General features: G+C 37.4%; 1 protein-coding gene across 1 annotated transcript in view; it reads right to left on the bottom strand.

Moving 5' to 3' along the window:
- RAI1 (retinoic acid induced 1) overlaps positions 1-7,599 on the bottom strand; it is a 526,318-nt gene extending 518,719 nt beyond the window's left edge. Inside the window, exon 1 of the mRNA XM_044089662.1 lies at positions 2,192-7,599. Within this exon, the coding sequence (XP_043945597.1) occupies positions 2,192-7,543 (5,352 nt within the window). The 5' untranslated portion in view covers positions 7,544-7,599. The remainder of the gene's footprint in view (positions 1-2,191) is intronic.
- Between the last annotated feature and the right edge of the window lie 10,735 nt (positions 7,600-18,334).

Genomic DNA, 18,334 nt, shown 5'->3' with positions numbered 1-18,334 from the left:
AATGCTACTAAAAGTAAAAAGAAAGCACTTTCCTGAATTTTTGGGAATGAATAAAAACAAGCAGGTATTGGCTGAGATTCTTTGTAACTAATATATATATATATATATATATATATATATATATATATATATATATATATATATATATATATATATACAGTAGTAAAACCAGTGGCCATGTGGATATATATGTCTCCTGTTGTCAGTTACACGTTTTATCAACCTTTGATAAATTGGCAAAAATTGTCAAGTCCTGCTAAAGTAAGTCTAATTTTAGCTGGCTGTTGCAGTTTAGCATAGATTTTTCTTTTGCTGTGGATGTAGCACCATAGAGTAAGTTTATACAACTATTGTGGGTGTGGTTGTGGATATGGGGTGGCCTTGGGGGTGGATACCCTGTTGTACAAGTTGACTGAGATCCTGGTCATAATTATTAAAGTGACTAAGTGTTGATCTACTTTTTCTTCTATTTTTATTTTTTTTATCTAGGAAAGACTGGCTCTTAAGTGTTGTTCTAATTGTGTGAGATAGAAGGTGGATCCAAATTTGTTCTGTTTTTTTTTTTGATAAAGGTGAGATTGGTCGGTTGTTGATGTGTGATGGTCAGAAAGACATACACAATTGGCTTTGTGCCTATTATCAATTTTTGTTTTCTGTGGTGTAGTTCACATATATATGTGTGTGTATGTATGGGTCTACTTTCATTAAGTGAATTTACACTTACCCGAATTTTAAAACCACGAGACGACTTCACCGAAACCTTACTATTGCAAATCAACAGATCACGGGTATTTTTTCTAAGGGAAACAAACCACTTGGCCACCAGGATTAACTTTGTCCTTTTCCTCAGTGTAGTGCAATCTCAGAGCTGGTATAGTTAGTTAGGGGGGTTAGTTTAATATGTGTCCTTTTTTTTTTGTTTTTCCCTGATGGCCAAGTGGTTTGTTTCCCTTAGAAAAAAATTCAGTGATCCATTGATTCGCAATAGTACGGTTTTGGTGAAGTCGTTTCACTTTTTAGTGGTTCAGGTAAGTGTAAATGTGATTACTGAAAGCAGACCCATATATCTATTTATATATATATATATATATATATATATATATATATATACACATACATACACACACACACACACAGATATGTATAAATATATATATATATATATATATATATATATATATATATATATATATATATATATATACACGTGTGTTTGTGTGGTGTGATCATGTAGTTTTGCCACCTCCAGTTTTAAATGCATTTTGCTATTGCTGTCATCATGGTGGTTTGTGGAAAAGTTAGATGTGAATTATGTATTTTATGGAGGTGGATTGTAGTTTAGGTGGTTTAGGTGTCAGAGAACAGGTAATACCAGCATTTGATATGTTGTTTTATCTGTGTGTCTGTAGTAGTTCAAGTTTTTATTGATTTCTGCAACAGAATGCTGCAAACAGGAGCAAGAACACGTTTCATCTTGTTACTCTTTGTCCTTCCACTGAGGCTGTGTGCCTCTGGGGTCACAATATTTAAGAGGATCTGGGGCATGCAAGGAAGCTTGATCCCCAGCAAAATACTTTATTATTGGTAGATTCTTCAAATATATTAAATTTTTTCAGTGTTACTGAGTATTATTGCTATGTTGATTTATTTATAATGGTTTTAATGGTGTTGGCTTTACTTTGGTACTCTGTAGCCTTGTGTGTGTGTGTGTGTGTGTGTGTGTGTGTGTGTGTGTGTGTGTGTGTGTGTGTGTGTGTGTGTGTGTGTGTTTAAAGAAGGTATAGGGAACAACTTGTGGTGAGTGATTAGGTTTATACACACATGACAGGTGTCATTATGTAAAAAAAATAGACACCCTAAAATATTATCTGATTCTGACCATAACATGGTTTATTGCTTTGTGTTACCATTGAATTCTGAATTTCATATAATCAGATTCGATATTGCACTAGGAAGTAAGTATGTACACTCAGTGAACTCAGACATTCGCAGTGTTCATTATTTACTTATTGTGAAACACAACTTTGCAACCCAGTGCCTCTGGTCAAATGAGACTAGTATGCAAGGAAGAATATGCAGGAAGATGTTATGAACAGAAAACAAAACACTTCACTTTACATGTACCACTGTACCAGTTTACTTAGGCAACTGTCAGTGCATGCCATCTTTGGAGTGTAAGGAAGATTCTTACCATTTTGACTGCATTCTCAGCAGCTTCTTGTAGTCCGTAAAGTTTTGCTGCCACCAGATAAACCCCAGGCGTCCACACAGCACAGGCCTCATGCACCCAGCACTCTTTGGTATCGAGTTCACTCTGCTGCTGTGTTACACTTGCCTCATTACACTGATGCCTTTTAACTTTTTCAGGCACAGCATCCTCCACTTTCTTGTCACAGCAAGAGCAGTTCTGCTGCTTCCTAAACACTCTAGAACTGGATCTGACAACACTTGGTTTTGCTGATTCTATTGTCCTGCCTGCTTTTGGCTTCTCTCTGCTAATCACTTCAGATTTGCAGTTATTATCTGTATCTATTGCCATTGATCCAGCTTGCAATGATTTCAGTCTCTCACTTTGGCTGTCTGACTTTATTTTGCTTTTAACAGCTGAGTTCTTCCTTGGAATGAAATTTTCTGGATAATACGGTCCACAGAGATCACCAAGTTCCTTATAATTTGCTGGTTTTCTGCAGAGACAGCAAAGTAAAGAACTTGAGTTTAGCCTCCTTGATAGCAAGGGACCAAGCTGTGCAACAGAGGATGTTGGCATTACTTTACTTCCTGAGGTAGTTGCCTTTGCTACTAAGGACCGTTTCTGTTGCCTGTGCACTTTAATTTCTTCCTGGGGTCTGTTAATAACAGTGCACACTGTCATACGCTTATTTTTCTTTTCCACTCGTATATAGGGAGAAAAAACTTTTTTTTTTCTTTCCAGATTTACTGTTTTATTTGTTACATGACTGAAGTCTTTTACAGGGTCTGCAAACTTAACAACTGGAATATGTTCTCTTTTAGTCTTGTTTTTACATCTAGAAGTAAAGCTTTTAGTTGTGCTTCCAATAAGATGCTTTCTTTTTCTTTTGGAGAAGCCACTAAAATTGTTGAGGCGTATGTGTTTCCTAGTTTGGGGCCGGAAAGGCTGGCTTTCATTACACACTGAAAAAGACACATCTCTTCTAGTCCTTGTTAATTTATTTACCTTTGGCACTTTCGGAATCCTTTCCACAACATTTTTAGTAGCCAGTTTTGAGTCAGGTGATGGACGAGGTGGATGGGTGACGCAATGCTGTAAAGAAGAACTATTAGAATTCTTAAGCTTAGTCATTTTTCTTTTTTTAGTTTTCTTTTTGGGAAGCAACTTCAAACCATTTGCAGCTTTATTGCCTGATGTCAGTGAATTCTTTAACAAACTGTATTTGTTTCTTATCACTGCTTGCTTATTACATTTTAAACCTTTTTGCTTTAAATGTGCCCTTGTTGAAACCTTTTTTGCCTGAGCTGGCCTAAGAAAGTTGCCATTTTGTTTGATAATTTTGTCTTCTGATTTTACTTGTTCTAACAAGGTTTTACTTGGGATTTTGAAGGGAAGTTCCTTTTCAGACAGTGATATGTTTAAGGTACAATTTTCCAGATTACTGTTAAATAAAAACTTTTTTGAATTTGGTGAAGCAATCTTCTGTACAATGGCTTCCAGTTTAAGGCCCCTTCCCTTTCTTGGAGGCAAAACTTTTGTTTTAGCTAAGTGCTCAGAGGATATATCACACTTCAAGCTACTAGCCAGTCCTTTGGAAAAGGTACAGTCAGCAGTAACACTATGGTTAATTTCAGTGAATACCCTTTTTCTTGTGTGTTTTGGATGATCCACCATTTTGTTTGAACTTTGAATCTCTTCTGACTTCTCAACCCTCTTAGCACTATTTTTCAAGGAGCTAATTCTTCTTTTGGCTGGTACAGGAGAACAGGAACTTGCCTTCCTTTTTATGGAGTGCAGTGTTTTTTTAGGAGTTTGGCTAACAAAACCTGATGAAAATTTCTGGCGATTTAAACTGTTTTTAAACTTTGTTTTCTTACATTTTGACTTTGTGATAATCCTAGGGTTTAAGGTTACTTTCACTTCTTGCATCAAAGTGTACTTTTTGGTAGCTTTGCCACTGTTTGCACATTCAGTGGGAGATTTTTCATTCAGTAAGTCACCTTTTATAAGTGTATCTTGCAGTTTAGTTTTGGAGCGCAGTATCATGCTCACTGGTTGTTTATTTAATATGACTTTAGGTTCATAACACTTAGTCATTTGACTTTGAAGATTACCATTTAATGACACATGTAGGAATGTAGGATGTTCCTGTTCACTAGAATTTTGTATATCATTTGAAGCTAATATTTCTCTCTTTAACTTGGAGCTATTTATTTTCTTCATAATATTGTCATCCTTTACTTTTATTACATTTCTCTCATTAGCATCTGTGTGTTGTTTCAGGAGTTCAGTTCTGGCTGTGAATGAACGGGTACACATCCTTGTTAGTGAACGGTCTCCAGGAAGTTTTATTTGTCTAGGGGTATTATTGTGCTCACCTTCTGTTTGTATACTTGAACTTTCTAATTTGTTGAGTGCCTTACGGAAAGTCTGCTTCTGGGAGTGATGTCTGCATTTGTCTTTTACAGACTGACAAGAAACCATTCTGTTTCGAAGAGTTTTACAAATTGGGGATCCCCCTTCAGTTCCAGTTTCACATCTTTCCAGTGAAATCACACTATTTACATCAGCCACTGGTCCTGTTTTAGTCACTACTTCATCATTTGGAAACCACTTCTTGTCCTTCATCTCTCCATCAGGTTTCATGTGAGATAGAGACACCTGAAACCAGCTTTCTACTTTAGATTCTGCTGCAATTGCTGGTCCTAGATGGATAACAGATAGAACAGCTGGACTTACAGCTGTCTCAGAATTGTCCTGTGATTTATTATTTTTAACATCACCTACCAATGGCAGCGAGAGATCTGATTTCAGCATTTCTTTTGTTGTATCTGTGTGCTTTATAGGGTAGGTATCGGGAACCACTGATGCTTTTTCATCACTTTGTTTTTCCATTTCCATGGATACTGTCTTTACCTCTGTAGGACATGTTGTTAAGTCTTCTTTCACAGTAACATCTTTTCCACAAGTCTGTAAGGCTTCTGACAGCCAAGTGTGGTTATCTGCTACCGTACTTCCACTAAATGCTGAACTACTATTGGGACTCAATTTTAGACCCTCTTTGTTGCCTTCCAATGTGGATTTACTTTCAAAGTCCTGATGACTGATAATTTTATCTTCTTTGTACTCTCCAAATTTATTTTTTGATAAAGTGTTTTGGGACTCACTCAAGAGGATGTTAGGCAGTCCCTGCTCTTTCCAGTTTAAGCATGGTTCATTCATATTCTTATCTGGCCAGACCAAATGTGACTCTTCAGATGCAGGGTCATTAGTAGATGGCCCTGGTGTGTGGCAGTTTTGGGTCCTCATGTCAACTGAAGCTTTTGAATTGCTTTTGCATTCAAATGTCAATGACCCTACATGTTTGCTGCTATCTTTGCTTTTGCTTGGCATTTGACTTCTCATGCAGCCTTTGTCCTTAAAGCCCTTCAGAGAACTACTCCCTAATAAAGCTTGATTCAGCTCATGCTGAAAAGCGGATTTTTCTTCATCAGACCAAATGCACTTAATTGAATCTTCTGTGCATTTCACGTGATTCTCTAGCAAGAAAGACACCTCTGCTGCTTCTTTTTCCAAGTCTGATTTATCAGACCAGGTTGTATTGTCTACCTCTTCATCTAAGGCATCCTGTAATAACATAACACCAGATGAAATTTCTTCCTCACATAATGCATTGGAGGACAGTCTTGGGCAATCATCATCATCATCATTTAGAAATTTTGTGAAGCATTCCATCTGTATGTCACAAGGGATACTATGCAATGAGTCATCTGACTTTGAAGACATGTTGTCAGAAGTGCCACAAAAGGAGGAAACAGATTCTGGGTTGCTTCTGGAATTTCTGCCAGTTCTAACTGGGCATTTGCTCTGGCTACATTGTAGGTAGCTTTTCTCTAGTTGATCATCAGAGCTACTAAGGTAATCTACTTCCTGGGCTTCAGTATTCACTGACTGAAAGACTCTTAGTGGGTCAGGGAGAATTGCATCTGTTGGATTGTTAGAGTGGACATTGTCTTGGGGTGGACAGTTCTGGATTTGCAGCCCATCAGTTTTACAAACTGATGGGTTCACATCCTTTTTCTGTGATGATAGTGCTTTAGCAAGAAGAAGTTCTTGAACAGTACTGGTGATGCTGTCTACCTGAGAAGTCAGTGCACTGAGGCAATGTAAACCAGGATCAGAGAGAAGAGGCCCTGAAACTCTGTCCTTCAACTGCAATTTGCGGTTTCTTGACTGAGGGTCTGGATTTGCCCCATCTGGTGGAGAAGGATTCAGCAAGGGCATCAACTGAGCTTGTTCTGTAGGACTGCCTGCAAAAGCCCCTGCAGTGATGGACTGCTGGCTGAATTGGAAATTCTCTAGGTTGGACATCAAAGGTGAAGGGGTTGAACTATATGATGGTGATTTACCAACTGAACATGCCGGAGAATTACTTGAGCCTGGGCTAAATGCCTGGTAGTACTGTTCAGGTGTTCTACCTGAAGACTCAGTCTGGCAATATATTTGGGTTGCTTGATTGTAGTGCTGGTACTTGGCCACAGCTTGGAATGGCACACCTTCTTGGATGTGGGTCCTTCCACGTAGTGAGTGATGATGGGTGTAGCCAGCTCTTGCTGGTGCTGATTGGTAGTTATACATATTCGGTGACCTTTGAACCAAGCCAGTACTGGCATTTCCATGGTGACTGTCATGCTGTTGGCTGGAAGATGAAGCATAACTTTTGTATGACTGGCTACTTGGAACTACTGTGTAGGTTGATAAAGAAGGGAAGGCTTGGGACTGCTGAGTAAAATGTGTTGACTGGGAAAAAGGCACAGCCAAAGATACCTCTGTTTGCACCTTCTGCTGGCTTACCTTGGGGTAGGTGGGGGTAGCTTGCTGGTGAGACTGCAGGGACTGATTTTTAAAGGCTACTTTCATTCCTTGTTCTTGACATGGTCCTGTACTTGAAGAGGAAATCTGAGCCTTTTTGGTTACATTTTGTTCATACTTAGTTAGCCTATTAGCTACAGACTGCTGTGCTCTCCAGCTTTGTAACCTTTCATCAGCTGTGTACTGTCCTGAACAGCTGCTGTTGTCCTGAATAGTGCAGTTTGAAAAAGAAGCCCTATTTTGAAGCTGCTGGGCTGAAAAGTGCTTGTACTGCCCTTGAAACTTCTCTGCATGACTGCTTTCATATCCTTGATAAGACTGCTGACTGTAATTTTCTTTCCTTAACAGCCTTTGACGCTCACAGTTTGGACCTGTCTGACTCGGGTGCCTGTAGTTCTCCAGCCGTGATGGTTCCTGCATTGTTTGCTGGTATATCTGCTGGTTGCTATGGAAACCACACCTTTCTCGAAATGACTGCATTTCTAAGGGTGTTAATCTGTAAAAGGATAAAATTAGAATGAATTATCTTTTCCCCTTACAATCACTGCTGATAACAGTGCATAAGGTATTAGAAAGCAATGTGTAATTGTGACTCAACATTGATGTTAATATGACTGCATGTGTTACGTTAGCATGATAATTCCATTTTTAATCATTAACTGTCCCCACTCATTTAAGAAACATATATCCTTGCAACAAATATCGATACTATGAATAATTATTTGAGTACCTCTATCTTTTCTTTTTTCTTTATAATCTGTTATTATCCATTACTGTACAAAGAACTGCACTACAAACAAATAAAACAACCATGTTGGTGTTAAAGTGTACTACATCCACATCTCAAAATACATATGAAATAACTTTCATTTTTTTTGCAACAGTATTAATATATGAAGAAACACAATCATTGTCAAGTTACACAATTAAAAAAATGGTGTATGTTAGTCTGATCTCTTTTTGAATGATATTATGGTTCCATGATCAGCCTTATTTATAGTAATTTGCAGCTTCATGGTTTCTGTTCTGTCCAAGGTGGCAGAATTTAGACCAGTCAGGCAGCTATACATTTTCAGGTTCACTCGTTTATTTCCTGACTTACTTTGTTCATCTCATTCACTCTTCAGTCCACCTGAGACTGGCAGCATAGCTTACTGGGACAAGGTGATGAGCCGCAAATGAGCTCTTTAAATATCTGTGCAGTAAAAATAGCAGGAGTCTGATGATAAGCACAACTGAACGATATACCACGTCCAATTTCAGGCCCCATGCACTGTTACCGCTGTTTGCAGTACTCTTTCTTGTACTACCTGATGTTTTAGCACTTGTTTCATGGTTAAAGCAGTGTTCACAGCTGGGGGTTAACTATTATCATTATGATAACTTGGAAGCTTCTCCCATAGTGAAGCCCAATTATTCAGCATGGCTATAACTGTCACAAATATGCAACAGTTTTATTGTCTGTCATCACTGACACATTTATGCTAATCTCTGTTTAGCACATTTCAATAGTCTGATCATTTAGACATTGATTTAAAAAATCTAGGTTTCACATACCTTACAACTTTTTGTGTTTGTATTGCACAGTAAATCTGTACAAACCTAGAATCATACTAAATTGCTATTGTTTTAACAGCAGTAAAGAGGTTTACTTCACCTTTTGATCCTTTTTAAACCAAAATCAATATTACTTTGGAATAATTTCAGATAATTATAATTGCAAAAATGCTACAATAATGTATGGTCCATCTCTTGAGTTCAAAGTATGAAATTTAAAAGTATGCATTTTGATGTTTCTTTCTCTTTTCACTGTTCCTATGTGGAAATAAAGATTTTGATGATCGACAGGGAATGAGTAGCCCAGTGAGCATGTCTGTATCTATAGCGTTTGCTTAACCTGACAATCCTAGTTAACCAACAGCTGAATTCCTTTTCCTTACGTTCGCCTCTTTTGTAAAGTACAAAAAAATTAAGAAATTGTAGTGTTAATCCAGTAACAGAAAGCACAAAAACATGAACAGAGTCAAGATGTAATGCTTTTTATTGAACCAGCATAGGTTTTTGCAATTACTTGAGTTTTCAGGCTGGCAAGAACTGTTAACTAATAACAAGCAATGTAAGATGGAACGGGTAATTATGAGCTCTTGTTTACTCATCCCGTCTTGCAGATACAGAAAAGCAATAGCTGCTTAATAATTCCTGATGAAGGATTCTTGCCAACCTGAAAGCTTGCACAATTGCAAAACTTATGTTGGTCCAATAAAAGGTATTACATCATATCGAATTTTCCAGTGTTTTTGTGTTCTCTTTTGCAGAGAAGAATTTAGCAGTTAAGAACAGCTAGCAGGAGTATTATATTATCATTTATTAACATTACAAAGATCTGAACCCAGTCATAAAAGCTGCACAGAGGTATTTTCTGGGGTTATGTTGCTGTTCACATTACTACTTCCATGCAAGCAGTGCTGCACTTGGCTGTGCATCATGCCTTATTTCTTCTGGAAGCATGATTAACTAAAATATCAGAATCATCATAGTTATACTTCTGCTTGTAATTAGAACTGGTCTATTAAAGGGGGATATGGTTAGGAGTTTCCCTTGCCCTCTATATAAGCATACATCCCTCGTTTGTCTATCAGTATTTGTGCTCACTAAATGGGCTCATCTTCAGGTAAGTGTGATCTGAGCACTGCATCTGAGATGATATGCTCTACATAGGTATCTTGACTGTTAAATGATTTTGGAAAAAAGGGAAATCTCAGCTCCATGGTCACACTGTCAGATTAGCAGCCTTCAAACTTCAATGCTCACCCCCCCCAAAAATAAGATGGTCAAAGCAATGGCTAAATCACATTTCAGGACACCTGACTTAAGTCAGGAAGCTTATGGGAATATTTGTAAACATACAGACAAGGTCACAGTACCCAGAAATAAACTTTGGATCCTATAGGATTCTGAATACTACACAAATTGCACATTAAAATCATGTCTTGTAAGCCTACACATACAGTATTGTGCTGACAGCTAACACTTTCCAGATTTGTAAAGTCTCTGTGCATATTAAACTCTGCTTAGGAGCAAACTGGTTGGCTATCTTTCCTAGGTCTTTCAAAAACATATTTGGATGAAAATAAAACTAATTTTTCCTAGAGGTAAAAAGGGAGAATAACATGTTTGTTACAGTCCTTTACTGCAATCACACCTCCTTTGTAGTCCTATCATGTCATTCTGTGTACCCTGTATAACCAGGTGGATCCATTTAGAAACATGCAGCCCTCTATTTATTTTCTGAGTCTGCAAGCTAGAGTAGGTAAAGAAGTCTTATAATTATCCATTCCATCTTGTACTGCTAGTGATTAGTAAACACAATATATGCATTGCTAAATGCAAAACTATTATATTACTGCTAGTTTAGACTTCATTACTGATGATGAGCTAAACATATTAGTTGAAGAAAATGGACAGTATAAAGAAATATTGTAATGATTGCAAACATCGTCTACTGTGTTACTGTGCTTATCCCAATGAATGTAAAATGTTATCATATGAAATACAGCATGTTGACTGGCTAATATATCTCTACAGCTAAGAAGAATCTGCATATCAATTCATACAACAAAGGGAGGAAGCTAAGAGTATACACTGTACTGTCTAGAAAGCATTGCAACAGATTTAATGTCACATACTAGATATAAAGAGAACTATATCAGTATATGCATTGCTAAATTTCCATCTTTAACTAAAGATAAATTAATAAGTTATCCTACTGCCGAGGAAGGCTCACAAACAAACAATAACCAAAGAAAAAATTAATGTTTGTCTACCAACACGGTGCAAACATACAAAACCACAAAAAAGCAAAAACGGCTAAATTTATAAAAAAATGGTTAGCGCTTTCGCGGTGTTGCCGATTCTTCACTTCAGACCAAATGCAAACTGCAAATAAAAAACACAAATTTAAAATACAATATAACCAATCATGTCAAGGCATAATCAAGTTGAGACAATCAATCAAAAACAGCTCTAGCTCAGTCACTGCCTTCCCAATAAAGCTGCTAAGCCTGGGTTTCTTATATGCTTGCGAAGAAATAATCCATCTTAATTCACTCATTTCTATGTTATTAAAATCACCCCTTCTCATACTGGGGTGTAACATTTCTAAACTTAAAAAAATCATGTCCAGGACATAGAAATGCATGATTAGCTAAAGTATTGGTTAACACTTTATTACGTATATTCCCCAAATGTTCAAGCATCCTTTCTCTAAGCTGGTGTGTAGTTTTGCCAGCATTAAAAGAATTGCAGGAGCAGCATGTAGCAAGATAAACTAGATTGCTGCTCCTGCAGGTGGTCACAAATCTAGGGGAAAAATACATCCTGTAATTGAATGTATTGAAGGATCATAAGATATAGAGGAACATGCTTTGCGATTACAACATGGAAGTGTACCTAACTTGCCTAATGGGGCAGGTGCCAGACGTTTAGGTCCATAGCACAAAAGTCTTTTAATCCACATGTTGTTCCTAAAAATAAAGGACGGACATTCACCCACTACTTGTCCTATCTTACTATCTGCCAATTTTTCTTTACAATGTTACAAAAATGCTGAATATTGCTTGAATATCTGAGGGAAATCTTAGGAGGGAGACCCTTCTTAGCTGAGTGTCCACCAGATGCAGTGTATCTGCTAGATGAAAAATACGCAGTACCTCTACCATATCGGCTTTGTATAGTCACATTCCTTGTGTCAACTATTTGCCTGAGTGAATACCCTCTCTAAGCAAAACCATCACTCAGTTTATATAAGGTTTCTTCAGAAACAGAGGTTTCCTGTTTAGTTTACAGTAAATCTAAGAAAATCAGAAGTATCTTCAAGATATTTCACAAAGATCAAAAGCTCTTCTACATTACCTCCCCAAAGGAAAAAAATATCATCCACAAATCTCATGTATTTGATATATTCCCTGTGGGATGGATTCTATTCTTCTCCTTTTCTTAGATTTACTGTAAACTATTGTCATACCTCAAATGATTTTTTGGATATCGCCATTTCCAAGAACACATGTGGATCCTTGGAGACACAAATATACAGGAAACCTTGTTGGAGGAATGGGCTTCTACATCATTCCAGCATGCATCCTCCACATGTATTCTCTAATATACTTAGTGGTCAGTGTCTAAGGGCATCCAGGTTATGTACTAATGACTCTGTTTTTGAAGAAACCTTATATAAATTGAGTGATGGTTTTGCTGAGAGAGGGTAGTCACTCAGGCAAATAAGCTACCTTCTCTGTTTATATTATATATGAGAGAGAAACATACTCGCCTTGTAGATAGGTCAAGTTCTATGGAACTCCTTTAGAATTGTACCCACTGCCCATCTCTATATAGCAGGCAAAACATGGCTGTACCCACTGTAACTACTAGTATTAAAAGCTGTAAAATAGTCTAAAAGATTGGCCAGGCCCCCTTCCCGCTTCAACTCTCCTGCTAACAGAAAGTATTGATAAAGGAAACTCTATGCATAGCTGTCATTTGTGTATCTTTACTATCTTAGTACAGCAATTAATACCCATGTTAAAGGATTCTGATCCTCCATCAAAGAGATACACTACTAGGTTATTTAATGCTGCATTTACCTCACCCTGCCTGCCTGACAAAAAAGACATCCCTCTGAAAACTATGGGTATGACTGTGATGACCCACCACTGCCAACTAGTAATCAAGGAGCCTCAATCCTCACCACTTACAACAGTGCGGGGGCGTTCACTGGGAGGATAACAAGTATACACACAGTATTTCCAGATGCAGCTTTCTGCATCAAGTGCAATTTCCCTTAAGAGCACACAGAGATCACAGTCAGTCTGGGGCTGGTTTCTTTTCTCCAGATCCCCAATAAGCCTCCCCACTGGCACAGCTATAGAGCTTGAGATCTCAGATGAGTGACCAAGCCAAGACCTCCAGCACCCTCTTTGTCCAACCAGTGCTTCATGTCCCTGCCCAAGTAGCTGACGCACACAATTTTTGAGGTTTAATTTACACACTCACATACCTGGGAAAGGTTGGCGCAGGTTTACTACCTATTCCCCCCTTCTGCCCAGACTTTAAGGTAGTTTCCACAGCCACCAGTCACTTCTTATCACTACTTTAGGGCCCTTAACAAAGGGTGTCCAATTTTACTGTGTAATATTAATACTAATGGTAGTTTGACCAAGAGCAAGGCTATTAGGAATGTCCCACACAGTGTCACCAAACAAATATGCAGGTACTTTCAAAACTTAAATATCTCTACACAGACCAGCCACAATGAAAGGTTTAAATATATTTAATGACAAATAATAAAAGAACAAGACAATACTAAATATATATTCACAGTGACATCAGAGTTTAAAACCACAGGAAATATTTAAAATAACATTGCATACAGGCTCACACAAATAAAGAAAAAAAAATCTAAACTAATATTTGCTCTATTCCTGACTGTATCTAAGAGAGTTACTATACCCTTGCAACTTACTTAGAGCAAGGCAGATGTGGTGAATAGCTCTTCTTGATTTTGTCAGGTCAAAGACAGTATGCAGAATGCTCTGTCTCTCTGAGAGACTTCTCAAAATAATATCAAAATATTACTGCTGGGATAAGATTGCAGAATGACATCATTTCTGGTCATCTGACTTCTTGTTCTCATGCAAACCCCACTGCTGGCAGCTGACAGTATTTATCATCTACCTGTGAAAACACCCAGATAAGGTCGCTTGTTCAGGTCTTCGCCAGGTGCTGGAAGTCATAAAACAATTCTATTCCTTCATGCTTCCAAAGTAGCAATTAGTTCACTCCAAAGACAATACAGAAATCTTCCTAGTACAGACTTTGTGCCTCTATCTGCATTGAAACCTGAGAGATAGACTCTTTATGACCTAGCCAAAAAGTGATTTAATTTCAAATATTTTTCTAAAGTTTGTTGGACTGAGGTTAACCCTCTGGTTTCCTCTGTTAACATATACATTTAAAAAGTTACAATAGTTAATGTACATTTCTGTTCTCTTCCAGTAGGACAACAAGTGCGGATACATTTTAAACACAGCACTTAACAAATACCTTTTCAACACACATGTTGTACTAAGCAGTTTGATATACACATGACACACAGTTCTAATACATTTGTAACACAATCATCTTATATAAATTAGTTTGATATTCACAAATGACATATAATTATTTACAAAATTCCAGCTAGCTGTGCTGGCAGTACCTCCTTACATCGCCATTATTATATGACTGGATCCCCAAGGTGAAATTAATTTGTGTCGATCTACTGAATTTTTTTAGAATGACATTTGGCAGAATCTGCTTGCAGAAAACAACTTTGACTGATAAGAAAAGATGTTTTTTTTGCAGTGGCAAGCTGCCTTCAACCCATGTGGGGGAGATCCCCCAACTTCTGTATACCAATTCCAAGGATGCACAACAGTGGGGAAACTGGCAATTTTCATGCTCAGCAAAAGCCATTTTCAGCTGTAATGCTTCAACTGAGCAGCATTTAAAAATAATCCATTCGGCAGCCTGACATGTTTCTGGTGAAACTACTCCTGTCTGAGTTACTAAAAACTAATTTATTTCATTTTATTTAATTTGTTTTTGCTTACTGGGAAAGTCTGAATAAGCAGTGCCCCTATACAGGGGAGACCCCAGAAGAAAAGGTTCAAGACTTACAGTAGAAGTATTACTGTTAGATAAGGAATAAAAAAAAAACTTTGGCAGTTTGCTTTTTATAACACTTCTAAACAGTTTAAATTGACATTTTTCTCATCTTCGCCTGAAATGGGCTGTGGATTGTTTTAACAAATCCTTCTCAGATATACTCAACAGATATTGGTTAGCTTACTGTCCAATGTACGTAATCTCAGGCATGTCTTTAACCGAAGTGGTCAGCCAATGGCAATGCAAATAAATTCAATGACTGCTATTTAAAAGCCACACTATGTTTCCGAACTTAAATCTTAGCCATATATCTATACCTATATCTATCTATATAGTATATATATATATATATCTATATATATATATCTATATATATATATATATATATATATATATATATATATATATATATATATATATGCATTTTTTTGTGTGAGCTGGTAGTACTTTTCCCCCCTGTTTTCTAATATGGTCCACCTGTGGAGTTGGTATGTATGATTTAAGGTGGTGAGGTGTAGGGGGCTTAATCCCCTTGTAAAAAAGATTTTTTTGAGTCGCCATTTTCTGTCTTACATTTTTTGACAAATGGTAAGTTGAAATGACATACTTCAATTACAAGTAGGTAAACTTATAGATAGACAGACAGATAGATAGATAGATAGATAGATAGATAGATAGATAGATAGATAGATAGATATACACACATATATATAGAGGTACCATTCATTTGATCTGACAGTTATTTTATCCAAACATAACTGATTCCAAAAAGTGAACTAATATATATTTTGTGTAATACTAGCATATACTGCATACATCTGCATAGAACAGTGATTACAAAGGAAGCTTTTGTTTTATGATCACTATTATTAGTGCAAGTGTGTACAAGTTAGGATTAAGGCAAGAGCTAGGTAAGGGGATAGACTCAGTGTTATAAAAGTCTATTGCTGCATGGGGTGCATGTCCTTATGTGTTGTGTGCTTGCAGTAATATGGACAGGGCTTTTCTAAGTAAAGTGTAGGTATAGTAGTAGGGGCAGTGTAAGGGAGGATTCCATTCATTTGGTCTAATTTTAGATTTTAAACATTACACTGTTTATTTCATTGAATAATACATTTTTGACCATGTACATTTAGTTTTGTGATAGTAGTGTAAGTGAATCTTGTATTATATTGACTTACACAGCTATAGGTATGCTGTGATGTGAGTGGTCATTGTAAGATTGTACACAATGGGTTATGGGAGTTAGCTCTATTCCTAATGTTGTGGAATCATAGAGTTGGAATAAATAATTAGAATGGGATGCGGGGATATAGAGGGGTTAGCTCCCCTTCACAAACACTTTTCTATTTTTTTTTCAATGTGTTTTCATTGTTTTGTTTTAGATTAGATGGTATCGGATGGACTGAACTTAGACAAAGTGAGTTTAGACATTTTAATATAGACCCAGTAAGGGTTACTGTTAGCATGCATTAGAAAGGTGCAGTCCAACTGAGACTGGAAAGGGGTCCATCTGATGACGGAAGGAGGATACATGTGATATACCCAAGGAACAGATTCATAACCCAGAGGCTCCCTTCACTCTGGAATAAAATCCCAGTCCAGGTTAGGCGGAGTCCCTCATTGACTCTCTTCAAGAGGAATCTTGATGAGTGGATGGGAGATCGTAGGTTTACCCCGGGTATCACTTCTGTGTCACTGTTAGACAGAGGCACAGTATACTAACCTCGAAAAAGGGCATAGCAAAATTAATTTAAGATGGGTGGAGAAAGCCAAATGCACTCTGGCTAGGCTTATAAATGCCCTAGGGCAGATAGCCTAGTATGAACCTATGAACCTATGTACCTATGAACCTATAAATTAAAGAAGCTTTAAAAAACACGGTCCTGCAGATGTAGGTTGTATGTAAGAGGAAGGACTTCTCAATGTAGGAGATGAGGAGTTTGCCAAGTTTTAGTTATACTAAGCACACTGAGGGTCTATAGTATATAAAAAATCTAGGCTTGCAAAAGTGATAGTTGGTACAAATACTGTGGACACTAATATTTTTTACCACTATCATGCCCTCATGTGGTTTTGTTGCTGTCACTTAGTAGAACGTTTATGGAAAGGGGATTGTGACAGGAATGGTGGCACTTCATCTTAGCAAGGAGATGTAGACGGGTTGTCAGTAGCTTTTTATGTTTTTAGATAACATATTTGTTTTGGTCTTTGTTAACTGGGAAAGTCTGACTGGGCAAAAAATATTTTAAGTTTAGGCCCAGGAAGAAAAACTCCACAGTTGAATTACATGTATTAGAGAAAAAATAAAAACATTTTTACATGTGCAGTACATTTTATATGGCAAGTATACAGTTTTGCAAGAAAATAAAGGGGATTTCATGTATAGGAAATGGAAAATGAAATCTGCATGCACTGGATAAGCATCATGAGAGAAAGAGAATACAAAGAAAAACTGTGTGCAGCCATTCAATACACAGAAGTAAACAAACAGAACCAAGACTGGTTTCTTGGGTCGTAGTAATTGTGGACACAGACAGGGCTTATCTGATTTAGTATGAAGAATGAAAAAATATTTAACATGGCCTTTTGAGTATATAATGTTTAAGCATGAAGTGAATTGCTGACAAATTTCAGTCAAATGGAATGTGCTAGGCAGGCAGTCAAAGGACTGATGTGGGATATAAAAACTGGGTATTCGGCTGGAAGTCCCTGAAGACAAAAATGTAATGGCCAGTGTGACACTGTACTGTGTGAGACATGCACTGGAATCTGTGACCAGTACAGTAGTCAGGCATGAATGAGTAGGCATATGGAGTGATATATATGAATAAGACTTCTGTGATTGGTCATGCCACAAAATAGGAGACTCAAGGGGAATGTATAAGGTGACACAGAGTAGAATGAACAGATGGAAAGTCCACACTTAGGCCAAACTTTAGGCCCCACAGAGCTGACAGTGGCAGCTGAGTAAGTTTTGTGCTGGCAAATGAACAGGGAGAATTTGGGGAGTGACCCTGCACAGATCCAACATCAGGGTGTGCCAATGTCTTCACACTGTTTTAAGAAGAATACTGTGAGTATAGAACACTGGGAGCCTGTGAGTGAAACTGGGTCCTGTCTGAACTGACTGAGGTAGACAGTAATAACCTATGATGGGATGGGAGTATACTCTGCAACAGTTCCCCCTGCCCCCAAAAGATGGTCATGAACAGCATGCCTTCTGATAGATTTGGGGCAAAAAATATAGGTTTAAACAAAAGAATATGAAAAAGTCATTTAACAAAAATCTATAGTTAAAAAAATAAAAACCATAAAAATTAAACAATGGTATATATGTCATATTATTTTAAATTAACATTTTAGCACATCTCACTGCACAAAATAAACAAATTATTTCTTTAAAGTGTAGGTTTATGTCTTGCTATGTATTTCTGATAGGAGCACTGGAAAATGACCCTCCATAGTAGATATGATTTTGCTGTCCTTGCAAATTGCTTTTGCAGACCCAGTCATGTCATCTAAGGGTACAGCCACATTGGCATGTACCTCTGTCCCTAGTATCTGCTT

This window comes from Protopterus annectens, chromosome 12.part0 (assembly GCF_019279795.1).
Source record: "Protopterus annectens isolate FY-2018-M chromosome 12.part0, PAN1.0, whole genome shotgun sequence".
In the NCBI taxonomy this organism is placed as follows: domain Eukaryota; kingdom Metazoa; phylum Chordata; order Ceratodontiformes; family Protopteridae; genus Protopterus; species Protopterus annectens.
The sequence above is the reverse complement of the archived record's forward strand: the minus strand, read 5'-3'. Positions and strand labels throughout refer to the sequence as shown.